Genomic DNA, 13,486 nt, shown 5'->3' on the forward strand with positions numbered 1-13,486 from the left:
TGGCTTGTTATTTTTACGCTGCAATCCCATCGCCAGCTGTCCAACTACAATGGTGAAGAAAACAAACTGACCCCGTCTTGAGTAGTGTGAGAGCATGATAAATTTACTCTTATTTCCTTTAGTCATTCAATGTCAGCTGTGCTACCTCCTCTATCGCACTCAGAAGAATTGTATTGCGAAACCTTGAACATTTTCTACTTGCCTATGAGGAAATCACTGACAGGCTGGTGCTGTAAACAATGAGGCAAGAACAGAGCCTTTTCTCCATAGATTGTCCTTCAGACACCAGAGTTAGTTGAAAGTCAGAAGGAGGTTTGCACTTTCAATGCAGTGCAGTAAAACCAGCTGCAGTGTTTCACAAGATCTAGCTTCACCCTTGTATATTTGAAGATCTGGGTTCTTCTTCCAAATCTAGATTTGATGGCAACGAAAATGATTACCACCCTAACTGTTTTGCTAATCGATTGTTTATCTCTAGATATGTTAACCATGTTTTGGACACCAGGTATACTATGGTTGCTGCCTGTGAACAGCAGTTGAAACCAGATGGGCCTGTCTGAATATAGGACCGCGAAGACTTGAAGCTATAGCTTAGTGTTTCAAGTCTTTCAATCCCGTTTAAAGAGCATTTTCCCTCAATATATTGTTTAAAGAACTAAAATAAAACATTGCTTTTTTTCTTCTGCTCTGTTTTTCTAGTTGCACAGTGACTGCAGGAAGGAGATATTTGACATGTTTATTTTTGCACTATTTGGGTAATTGCAGGAAAGTTTAATTGCGCTTTTTTTAAAACTTGTATTAAACTGCTTCTAATATCTTTTTGCAACAGATATCGAACAGCCTTTTTGATGTTTTAATTTTGCACTAGAAAATCAGTTTTGATTCTTTCGGTTTTCAAACATGCTCTTTTAGATGAAAGAGCTATGCACCAATGATTTTAGTGGTGGGTTTGAAGTGGGAAAGGTGATGGTGTCGCCATATGAGGAATAAAGTGCTCCCTGCCATACATAAGCATATTGCAAGTCACCTCAGAGTTCCCAAAATCTATGGACCTGATTCACAAAGGGCCTCCGCACTCACGGCGTAGACCCCATAGTAGTGGGGGTGTCTACGCACTCGGGCAAAATCGCCACAATGAGATTGCGGAGATTTCACCCTAATGTAGAGACTCCCCTACAACTGCGGGGACTCCGCCACTAGTGCAGAAGCCCTTTGTGAATCAAGCCCCAAGGATTTTAGTGTTTGGTTCAAAGTGGATAAGGTGATGGTGTCACCACGTATTATGAGGAATTAAGTAGTCCTAGCCATACATAAGCATATTGGAGGTCACCCTAGAGTTCCAGAACCTTAAACTTCTATATTGTCATGCAACCCTCGGTGATGTGCAGCAGCCTTATTATGCACCGCAGGGGGGATACTTCATCCCATATGTTATACCATGCAATTTGAAGTGATCTTACTCATTCCTCCTTTGTAATTCCACATTATAATTGAACAAACTGAGAAACATTTGTAGTACTGTTTGTTCAATTTCAAATTATATAGTTGTTAGAATTGGAGGGGCGTGATGACTCAGATGTTTGGTCTAGACACTTCTTTTACAGTGCCATGCTCTCTAAAAAGCATTTGGTACGCAGACTCCCTCAGACAATGGGTAGAACCTTCATTATTTATGATGGTGCAATAATGGGAGGTCCACCACAGCGGAAACCCATACACTGAGTTGGCCCACATGCAGGTCTTTCTGTGGCATATTTTACGGCTTTATTCTGCCTCTGGTGCAGTGTGGCATGGTTGATGATAGCAAACACAGAGCAACTCCAGAGAGGAAACTTTGTCGACATGTCTCCTTTTCTGAAATAAGTTAGATTCTGAGGCTATTCAGGGCTGCCCACAAGGTTTAAGTGTGGCACCCTGAAACTGTCAGTTTTCTGGCAGTACCTCCGAAATATCTGGGTATTTTCTTCCTGAGCCCTGGTTCAAATAAGCTCCGAATTTATACCGGGAGAAACAGGACTACAAAAACTAACATTTAATAAAACCTGGGATGGAAGTGGTACTCTTGCATGGAATCGGGGAAGTTTGAGAGCTCTGACTTTCTGTATGTGATGCAAGGTTGGGCTGCGGGACACTGGGTTATACTTGTGCATGTCTGTAACAAAGCCCTGCATTTTCCAATTCCTTAGCGAGGTCTGTGAAGCAATCATTGATGCTGACCCTGCTGTTGCATCTGTGGTGTATGTGTTGTGTGAATCGTGGAAACTCTGCTGCTTGTGCTGTCTTTCCTGGGTGGGATTGGGAAACTACACCACTGCTGCCTCTGCTGTAGCTTATATTGTTGTATTCCAACAAATATATTGTGCTTACTACGGCTATCTTTAGCTGCTCACCTCCTTTCTGGAATAACAATCCATCACCGATCAGTTTCTCTCCGGTTCCCAACTTCAGAAAGGACCTCAAAACAGCTTAGAGGAACATTTCATCTGTTACACATGAGGCTACTCTTGAAACCTCCGGACCCATGGGGAGAACTAAGGCGAGAATATGCTTTACTCCTACCTGCTTTACACAAGACTGGCAAATTAGCTTCAGACGGTGGATTCTTGAAGCACATTTAACCAAAATATTGATGTGTTCAAAAGCCAATTGTTATAGGAGCTTAACTTCGTAGCCAAATATTGTTGGTGATCGCTACACATGCATTCCAGCTCTAGAATTTGAACCGCAAAAACAGTGCTGATTATGATCAGCCAGTACAGCCGAGCCTATGCTGACTCACTGGAGTATAAACTCCAGTGAAGTAAGCGGTGCCAATACTGATCAGTGACTAACTCGTACAGTGGTATGCAGAGTACATAACTTACTGATATTGATTAACCAAAATGACGGTTAGTGGAAGTGACATCACATGCCATTTGATCCGGATAACACAAAGGCAGTGATATCATGTGACCTTTGACCATGGTGGCATTCACAAAAGGGAAGTCTAGAACAAATGGTAAGAAAATTGTAAAATTACTGATGTCCCAGACACTATGAAATACTGCTCAAACATTAAAGACAGCTGTGCTAACTGTTGAGGCTTCTGCTCTGCTGCCTCTTGTGAAGGAGCAGGACAGCACCATATCTACTAAGCTATGATCCTGTTTTCTCTGCTCTCTGCGCTGCCGCACTTTAGGCTGCCATGCACGAAAGCACACACTTACACTATAGAGCAAGGTTGTGCATGTTCGATCAAACAGGTTTTTTTTTGCACTGAAAGGGGGCCCTAGTGTAAAAAAAATGTGTGTGTGTATATATATATATATATATATATATATATGTATGCTATTATTCTTTTTTCCACTGTATGTGTGCTCAACAGTGCAGCACAAATGCAGTGTTGGAAACATGTGGAGAATGGTTGCAAAGGAACTCGTGTACCCAGTGGCGGTTGCTGTCAATGGTGGGGCAGTGCGGGAGGAAATTTAAAAAAATAATCCTTACCTTGCGCTGCCGGAGTCCAGGTTCATGCGCGTGAGTGTAGATGGTTTCTGCTCCTGGCAGTCCATGGGCCTCACTGCCCAGGCTCCTGGACTTCTCACCCAATCCAGACACTGCTCTCATGCTATTACCCACCATGAGAAGTGCCGGGATAGGTCTGGTCTGATTGGGCTGGTTTTATGCTCGCTTAGGGACAATGCATCTGTGGCTCTTCTCCACCTGGATGTGCAACACAGCTGGGTTGGAGAAATGGAAGTGTGCATGTCGGTTTGACAGTCCTAAAACTTCCGGCCAAACCAACATGTATACTTAGTGCCCAACTCGTCGCTGCCTCCCTGCAGCTGTCCAGAGAGAATGGCCCCACCCTGCCCTAGACTCTGGCCACTCAGGGGAGACTGCTCAGTCAGTGAAAAATAAATTGTTTTATTTCATTTTTCATCTTCTGGCTCTGTGCAGTGGGTCGACGCTCCACTGCCATAACGGCGGAGCCACTGCTGCATGTCCCACCTTCGGTATGCTCCCGTGATGCAAAGCAGCGCAAAGATATATTGTGCCTTTTGACAACTTTCCAATGCAAATCATGATTTGTGTTGGAAAGTAAATCCCACCACAACGCTTTGCACGAGGTTCGGGTTACAAACCTAATGCAAACCCCGAACAAAGTATTAGTAAAACTGAGCCAGAGTTAAAAATTAAACTGGAGCTGTCCTCAGCAAATCCTAGAGGTATAGACCTTCTTGGAATTAAATTGCCACTTAAGTTTTAGATGGGCATGCAGGTACCCTCAATAATTGAGGCTTTCTTTACACATATGGACCCATTTTGTTATCTTTAGCTGCAATACAGTCCAGTCCTTCATTTATGTTGAAACTTGACGTTCGCTCAGATTTTCACAGCTAGTGTTCGAGGGCGTCGTTAATGTTAGTTTTGCATGCATGCATGGATGGAAAAATGCACTTTCAGTAACCTTATTTTTTTTTCCTAATAGTCTTGGTGCCAGTCATTAATTGCGGTCTGTGGCTACGGACAGCAGTTTGTGATGATTTTAATTGAATGAGATCTTGTCACCAAACGGAAGGCTCGACAGGTTTGCCAAGTTTCTCTCTCCCCAGATAGTGGTGTTCCAGTGCAAGCTCGGCGAAGTGAACCGTGCACGTTATTCCGAAGACTTTCTATAACTGTTAGCAACTGCCAGAATGTATCTGTTCACAAAGTATCGTTTTCCAGGAACACCTGAGTAAACGTGTAACAAAATAAATAAAACGCAAGCGGAAACTGTGGTGCTCGTATTCAACGCTGCAGAGCAGTAAACCAATACAATCTGGTTTCGTCCTCAAGACAGGGGTCCCAAACTGCAGAGTAAGGGGTCGCAGCAGCCAGCTGCGACCACTAAATGATGTCGTACATCAGCACTTAGTCCTGGTGCTACGTAACAAGTGCATTGTATAATCCAGATTACTGAATTAACGTCAGCACATACCGTCGCCCGGCGGACTCTCAATATCCATGCATAAAAACTGCAGCAAGCAGAAAATCATAGCACGATAGACCAAATGCCAATGCATGTTACAACGTCACTGCACCATCTCAACACATTCGTAACTATTTGCTTAGTACCTGAAAAACGTGGTGAGTTTTCATATTATCTCAGCAAACATTCAAACAGATGCACAGAAGCGGGCATGCACAGGCACAAACATATAAATTCACATGACCACAGACAATTAGACACAAATTGGTACAGACACACCTCAAGATAGAAGGCCGTGAGACAAGTGAGTGAACTCTTTTAGAACTAACCATCTCCAAGCCATACATAGTGCCCCAGATTGGTACTCTGGGAGAGGGCAGGTAAGCAATGTACATCACTTATGACAAAGATCAAACAACATCAGATCAGCAGAGATCATTCTGTACACACACAGGACTCCCAGAATGTAAAGCCCAGCCCTGCCCCCGGCCCTCCCACACATACAAGCGCTGCGTCCTATAACACGGTAACTGCACATAGCTGGTCAACATGCACAACATAGAAACCCTTCCAATATAAGATCATAACAGACACCACACTTCTGACCACACACACCACATGGTGTGAACCAATGCATGAGAAGACAGGACCCCACCAGCAATTTTTCTATTCGGGCCTCACAAAAGCCTCTTAACAGGTGTGGCAAGTAGGTTAATTTAACTAAACCTGAAATCAAAATGTTTGTTTCAATACCCTCCAGTGGTTCGGTTGTACATTTTAATAAGCCTTTTTCTCAGCACCTTTTGAAAATGGTGGTGTGTATTCGGTTCCATTTACACAGCACGGGGTCACTTCTTAGCGTTTTGTTCAAATAATTTTTATTTTCATACAGAAAAAGAAAAGAAAGCAAAACAATGTTAACAGCGATGTGCCATGCACACTCAATGTATCAAAATTGGAATAAGCTACAATATTGGTTAGTAGGCTTAAACTTGTACACCAGAGATATAACGAGATCTGCGTCCAAAGGTCCATAGAAAGTACTTTTGTGTTTTACTCCGAGACCAGTTATAACCGGAGTGGAAACATGGCAAAACGGATGGCTCCTAGCGACTTCTGGGCGTTGTTTTATCATTTTAAACGACATGCTAGTTTAGTAGTACTTTTTGTGTGCAAATATACTTTTTATATTGCCATTTTCTATTCGTAGTAATGGGGAAATTGCTTTACTGCGGTCTGTAATCTAGCAAATGGTTTTCGAAATCCCAGTAAAGTAAGATCTATAAAAATAATACACCAGCGACAAAAATGGGTCCATTTGCAAATCCTTTTTAGAGAAACCGCACTGTGATGATTTAACTGGAAAGACATTTACCTAGAAAATTGTTGTTTTCTTCAGAATCTTGATTTTTGTCTCAATTTGCAATCCATTTTTTCTGCTAATAAATCTGTTTTCGCTACCTTTCAACATTGCATACCGTATAGTTTAAGTAACTGTGCACATAACTCTTGCAAATAGTGTATGCATTTTTTTTATAGGATGAAAGACAAGACACAAGCTCTGAGGGAGTGTCTAATGTTGAAGATCCGAATGATTCTGATTCAACTCCACCCAAGAAGAAGATGAGAAAGACCGAAAATGGAATGTATGCTTGTGATCTGTGTGATAAAATATTCCAGAAGAGTAGTTCTCTCTTGAGACACAAGTATGAGCACACAGGTATGTCATATAATACTGTTATGACCAATGAGCTGATTATCCTATAACTTGAACCTTGACTATATGATATGGCTTAGACATAGGCAGTATTATCGTTAACATGCTGTGATAGAGATTGCTCTGTGAAACTGCAGCCTCATCGTTTTTGTAGCCAGAGTTCAGGTTCTAACCTTCAAGATCCATCTAGCCCTTGGAGCACCTTCTGAATAGTCTTTATTTTCAGGAAGTAAGTTATAATACAATTTAATTCATTTGTTTCTGAAAGGTAGATTGGCATACTTAACCGCATCACAGCAACACATTGTATGCTAAAAACATATGCAACGTATAATTGAGCAGCAGTCAGCCCCTTAAATACATTAGGTGATCATTTTAAATATATTTACTGCCCTTCTTTGTGCATTTAACTCACCTGACTCATCTCGCTATCTACTGCAAATGATGCACTTTGTTTCCCATTATTTTTGCTCTTCCTCAACTCTAAAATGTGTATTATATAATTGATCGATGCAACCATGCATAGGTGCAATGTGACGAATGGCAGAACGAAATAATGCGCCATTTATGTTTTCATAAAGATAGTTCATATACAGTTCATAATTTAATCACGTAAATCTAATTATCACATATAGGTACATTGTCTATGTATCTAGCACATTGTTCTATGAATCATGAAACATGGCGAAGTGTATGCTGTTCAATTAGTATTCATAAAAACGTTGTTGGTGCTCGAACCTCTTTAGTACCCTGATTACTCTAGCACAGAATATGGTTTCCTTAAATCAACTAAAGCAAGTTAATCAAACATGATGCAACTTGCTGATTCAGTTACAGATTTACAGAAGGCACAAATGTGTGCATGCTCTGGGAGAAGAGAGCACGTGCACTGGAAGTGTTGGTAAATGTTGAAAATTAAATGAATGAAGCGTCTTCTAACTTGATGTCCCCTAAAGAAATCTAACCAAGCTGCGGTACCATAATCCTCCTATTCTTTACACTTGATGATCTAAAAAGGATCAATCCCTAACCCGCTTGAGAAAAGCATTTTCTGTCCCCCTAATACTTTACTATCACTGACATATCTCATCCTTCCCATTTCTTCGCAAAATCCTGGACATGGAGGCAAAGAGGCCTTTCTGGGTGTAAATGGAACTAAGCACTTCTCGATTTATCCATCTGGTTTCTGACCTGCTAGAGACACCAAAGCTGCCTTGGCCAGCATGCGTACAAGATCCTTCTCTGTCTGGGTGGGGATAAAAAATGTACTCTGATACGGCTTGATCTGATTGCTTTCTGCTCTACTCACAACCATAAATTGAAATTCTCAAACCCTGGACAGGCATATTGGTACCTGAGCTGCTTTGGGTTCTAGCATTTATCACCAGCTACAGTCAGAAGGTCTGGATTGGATCAGATGAATAGTCCACATGCCCATTGTACTGCAATGTTTCTCAAGGATCATCCTTTTTATGTCTCTTCTTCAGTATCAAAATATGAACTCTGACCACTTCCTGAACAACACCAGGTGAACTTCTAGATGTTGTTTTAGATACAAATCCACTTCTATGTTAAAAACGGTCCAGGGAGCCAAACAATTTGACCTCCAGCTTGAACTGTCTTCCACTGGATAAATGAGAGTTTAGTAATGTGACATTTCAAGCCAATTTTCTACTCTTTAATCAGCCCCTAGATTTTACGAATAATTCCTTTCACCTCACAAGCTGTAAAGATTGTCTGGGTCCTATTTGACATGGAACTCAAATGAGCCCTATTGACATTGTGTTGATTATGCTGCCAAGTCCCCATGTACCACTCTCCTCAGGAGATATCTCACACTTCTTAACATCAGCCACACAGTCAAAGTGCAGAGAGCCCTCATACAAGCATGCCTTGAATATTGAAACATCTACTCTGGGTTCCCCAGGAATCTCATTCCCAGATTCCATAGACTTTTGATACAGCTGCCAGAATGTTCCTTAAACAAATTCCTAAAAAACACCAGAGTCTGCAAGTAGGTAGGTACCAGAATCCCTATTGCCGTAATGAAACTGCCAAGGCGCGACCAGAGACCTCCACTCAACTTGTGCATTCCCTCCCTCCCCAAATTAAGCAACGAGCTTTCAAGTAGATGAAGCATGAAAGCTGGTTACTGGGTGTATATTGCCCTGAGACACTAAAATGCTCCAAGTCCTAACCTGAATGCTGAACCCAACTATTTGTGGTCCATGAAATGTCTGGAAAGCAAACTATTCAGTCTTGCTTTCAACTGAACACCACCTGTTATGATAGAAGAATACTGTCATGGTTATTCATCCTACCCAATTAAAAACTTCCATTGTCAAACTTTAAGCTGTATAACTCAAGTTTATTTATCAGAAAAATACAATTTGTAGTTTGAAGTATGCTAAGTAAGGTGAACACAAGGGAACAGAGCTCTTCTTGCCAAAATGTCTTCATTGCAAGAGTTGCCTAAGGATACCCAAGGTGTACTAAAATGAATAACTTACTTGTGCACATTAAGCAGTCAGAAAATTGAAACATGGACTTAAACATGCTCACAAGCTTAAGAACTAGCACCCAGAGTGACAAATTATGATAGAATGCATCATACCACCATATAGAGAAATGTCAAAGACTTTGGCCTTTAGCAGATAAAGGAGGAAATGAGAATTTTGGTCATGTGCAGAGTAGTCACATATCTGAAGATGACCTGGTTAATCATATTTCAGTACCAAATGAAATGGGACGAATTCAAAGTGCTACAACCTAAAGGAAGATGCCGACCAAGTTTACATCACTACTAGTCATCAAAGGTTTTTAAAACTAATTGCCACTAGTTAAGCATTGAATGCCCTGTCATTGAATGGGTGATGCTGTGGAACACTTTGGTTGAAAGACATGTGGGTGGGAATCGGGAGGTCATTTCTATATTTAATTTTGTAACCATTACTGAGCAAGTATTAGTAGCATGAAATGGTGCCATATTAGTTCTCATCTTCAAACAGCATTTTGGTTGACCATAATAAACACTGATTGCTAGTGTTGTTCAATACACCCTATGAAAATACTGCTAAAATAGTTATCAGAAATCACCTTATTATGTAGACAAATGAGATTCTGCAAGGCCATTCAGAGTATGTGCAGTGCAACAGATTTAACCTGAAAGGCTAGGACGTTATTTGTTTGTGGCTCCTTTCCATTACATTATGCGTTCATTGATATTGTTTGCAACGTGCCCATTATTAAGGAACAAACTGTAGATATAGTTGATATCTCGCACCTCTTTAATCATTATTATTGCGTTCATTGATAGTTTGCAACGTGCCCATTATTAAGGAACAAACTGTAGATATAGTTTATCTCGCACCTCTGTAATCATTATTATTGTATTGTAAAATATGGGCCAAGATGACAACTTGGAAGCACATATAGTACTTGGAATATTGGGGCTAGATTCAAAGTGCTGCAGAAGTGTTTGAACCACTATTATACCATTTCTATCTGTATGACTTTAATGAACTCATGAGTGCCAGACTGAGTTCACCTTCATCTAGAGTAGTTTCAATCCAGACCATCTTTTATGCAGAAGGTATTTGCACCTGCATTGATACTTCTGTTGACCTGCAGAGAGTTGTGAGCACCTTATAACAGTAAGAAAAATGCACATTTATGCTTTTGGTAGGGAAAAAATATACCAAGGGTGGTATCTCAATGGAATTAGTCCAGCCTTTATAAACAGGTACTATTACTTATATTAGTTGATTATCTCACAAGACTCTTCTAAATTGCATGGAAACTGCACATATGAGTGCATTTATATGCTTTAACAAAAAGCACGATGGCTGTTGCTTGACTTTTCAAGCAAGCCTCAAAATCTAATGTTGGGTCTAGATGGACTTGAAATTCTGTTATTCTATATGGTTGGTGCAAAATTGGTACCTTGAACACTTCCTACGGTAGACTTTTACTAGGCCTAGAAATCTAATGCTGAAATGGTTCCCTGATCTATCTACACTGAAGACCTAGAGGGATAAAGCCATCTTCCATGTCTGCATATTTTAGAAAAATTGCATCTTTTGGAGGAGAAATACATTTTAAAAATAAGTTGTAAGGCATCAAGGTTATCCATTGAGCAACGATAAAACACTTCACTGGCTGGAACTTCATTACTGTTACTTTGTTGAAAGCATGCTATATTGGTCTTTCTCAATTTGGTTCCAATAGCATAGGTATTGTCAACATCTGTTTCATATCTAGTAATTATCTATAAATTCAGTACTTCTATTGATGTTTTTGATTCATAATTATTCATTTTCTGTTTCAGGTAAAAGGCCACATGAATGTGGAATCTGCAACAAAGCATTTAAACATAAGCATCACTTAATTGAACACATGCGTCTTCATTCTGGGGAAAAACCATATCAATGTGACAAATGTGGAAAGCGCTTTTCCCACTCCGGGTCCTATTCCCAGCACATGAACCATCGCTATTCGTATTGCAAAAAGGAAGCAGAAGAGCGCGATGGAGTCGAGCAGGAGGATTTGGGGCATGAATCTTCAAACCATGAGCATGTTGATTCTAGAGCATCCCCATCTCAGATTGATTCAGACGAGCGAGACAGTATAACAAGGGACTTCGAAGAGGACAGTGAAAAGGATGAGGAGGATGAGAAAGATGTTGAAGACATGGAGGAAGTAAATGATGATGGAATCTCACATGATGTAGATGAATCTGAGGATGGGGATCCAACTGAAAAAATGGAAGGTACTGTGAGAGACGAGCCCACTGTAAATGAAGAAAGTTTAAGCTTGGATGAAGACATTGCAGAAAATGAAGAAAATGTGGAGGAAACAGTAGCCCAAGCTTAGCGCCATTATTTTTCCTATGAGGAAAAGAGATTTTAATTGGTGAAACATTTGTTCTGTACTATAAATGTTTTCAGAAACACAGTAGCTTGTATACTGTGATTTCTGTTCACTACTGTGTAAAAGAAAAAAACCCAGGTGTGCCTGAACCTCAAACTTAATATTTTTTCACAGCAATTTTCAAAGTTAGGGAACAGATTTCTAACATGAAATGGCTTAGAAGAAAATGGAAGAAGTGACTCTAGAATCTAGAATTAAACAGGTTCCAGTAAATCTGAGTTATTAAACACACATTGGTCTCCTTTGTTTTATCAGTATTATTTTAATTTTTGTTTAATTTGTAATATGTACAGTTGGGAGAGATTTCTATAAAAGTTTGTTTATTATTGCCGTTAAAACATGTACTAAACCCACATCAGTATTTTATTATGTTTAAAAATGTGAGAATTTCTGCACTACAGAATACCCCTTTGCAGACAGTGCAGGTCCTGACGATACTAACTACCTTTGGGAATTCAACCAAAAAGGTAGCAATTTATACCACATTTAGATGTTGTACTTTAGAACATCATAATTGCAAGTGTATTGTTGGCCTTAACAAGGCAGTTGATAGCAAAGCTGGGGCTTCTTATGTGGTTCAAACATAGTTAAAATTGAGCTCTGTTTTCAGGGACTAACAGTGTTAATACAAGAAAAGCAAAAATCAGTGTTTGTAATTGCGCTTGAGTATGTAGGTAACAATATGAAGGATATGAAATGAAGCTTTGTAGCTCCTTTGGCCTTATGCAAGACCTTTGTGCTGTAAGTGCCATTTATCAGTATTTTAAAGGCTTTGTTAGCCTTGTTCAGTTGGTGGTTTACAAATAACTAGCATTTGTCAGATTTATATAGAAATTCTGAAATAAATCTTGACAGCTAAAATTCATTTATAGGAAAAGCCAAAAACTCTAGTACATTTTCTTATATTATTTGTCATGTTACCTTGACTTTTATTAACTTGATAAATGTCTATACTTTCAGTGAAAAGTTTGTTTATATCAGTTTATTTAACTTTCAGACACATACATATAACACAGTTATCTGGCTTGTTTCTGTTGTCAAATGTTAGTTATTATGGACCCCATTTATTAAATATGCTAGCTGAAATTACCTATCAGTATTTTATTTCTTTAAGTTTATAGCTATGTGCAACATTTTGTACTGTATGTCTTCAAACCTGGCAGTATTAATACCCTTCTTACTGACATGTACCTTTTTAGTTTTAGAAAACTTTTATATTTATGTGTCTTATTTTTATATTTCTTTATTTATTACACAGTGTAGTGTATAATACTGTAGTTTGTATTAATACAATAATATATTTTAGTATGAAAATTTGGAAAGTTGATAAGATTTAAAGTAGAGATGCAATTCGTTCTCTTGCATTGAGCTTTGATTTAACAGTGTTATGTTAACATTTTTACTTGCCTTGGGACTGTAGAACAGGTCAATTTAAAACAGGAATGTATGTTTTACAACTACAATCAAGTCATTCTAACTTACCGGTTTTTAATTAAAACAAAAGAAACAGAATTTTAAAAATTCACCGTGTGACTAATAGCATGATGCTCTGCAAATTTATTAAAAAAAATAACCCACCCATAAATTTGTCATTTCCTTAGTCTGCCAAATTAGACTGATAACCGCAGTGTTGGGAAGTGGGAACAATGTTTAACATTTTTGTGCCAATTTGTTCCTGTATTCATAATTGTAGTTTAAAATAATCTTCCTTTTCAAGTTCCTTGTTTTATCATGGTCATTTTCTAGTTTTTTACCAAGATCCCCATCTCACAATAAAATATGTCAACAAGCCTATCATTGTCTTTTTTTCCCAGCAGTATGTCTTTCCTTCAGTTGTACATATTGCTCTTGAAGTACTGGAAAATGTTTACTCTTATCTGTGTTTA

The 13,486-nt window shown here is 39.3% G+C and overlaps 1 protein-coding gene across 5 annotated transcripts in view; it reads left to right on the plus strand.

Annotated features, from left to right (window-relative positions):
* ZEB1 (zinc finger E-box binding homeobox 1) overlaps positions 1-13,391 on the plus strand; it is a 341,083-nt gene extending 327,692 nt beyond the window's left edge. For all 5 annotated transcript variants that reach the window (XM_085631833.1, XM_085631834.1, XM_085631835.1 and 2 more), the window contains 2 exons: positions 6,494-6,674; positions 10,999-13,391. In XM_085631833.1, the coding sequence (XP_085487959.1) occupies positions 6,494-6,674; positions 10,999-11,543 (726 nt within the window). In that variant the 3' untranslated portion in view covers positions 11,544-13,391. The remainder of the gene's footprint in view (positions 1-6,493; positions 6,675-10,998) is intronic.
* Positions 13,392-13,486: the final 95 nt, after the last annotated feature.

This window comes from Triturus cristatus, chromosome 10 (assembly GCF_964204655.1).
Source record: "Triturus cristatus chromosome 10, aTriCri1.1, whole genome shotgun sequence".
Taxonomy (NCBI): Eukaryota; Metazoa; Chordata; class Amphibia; order Caudata; family Salamandridae; genus Triturus; species Triturus cristatus.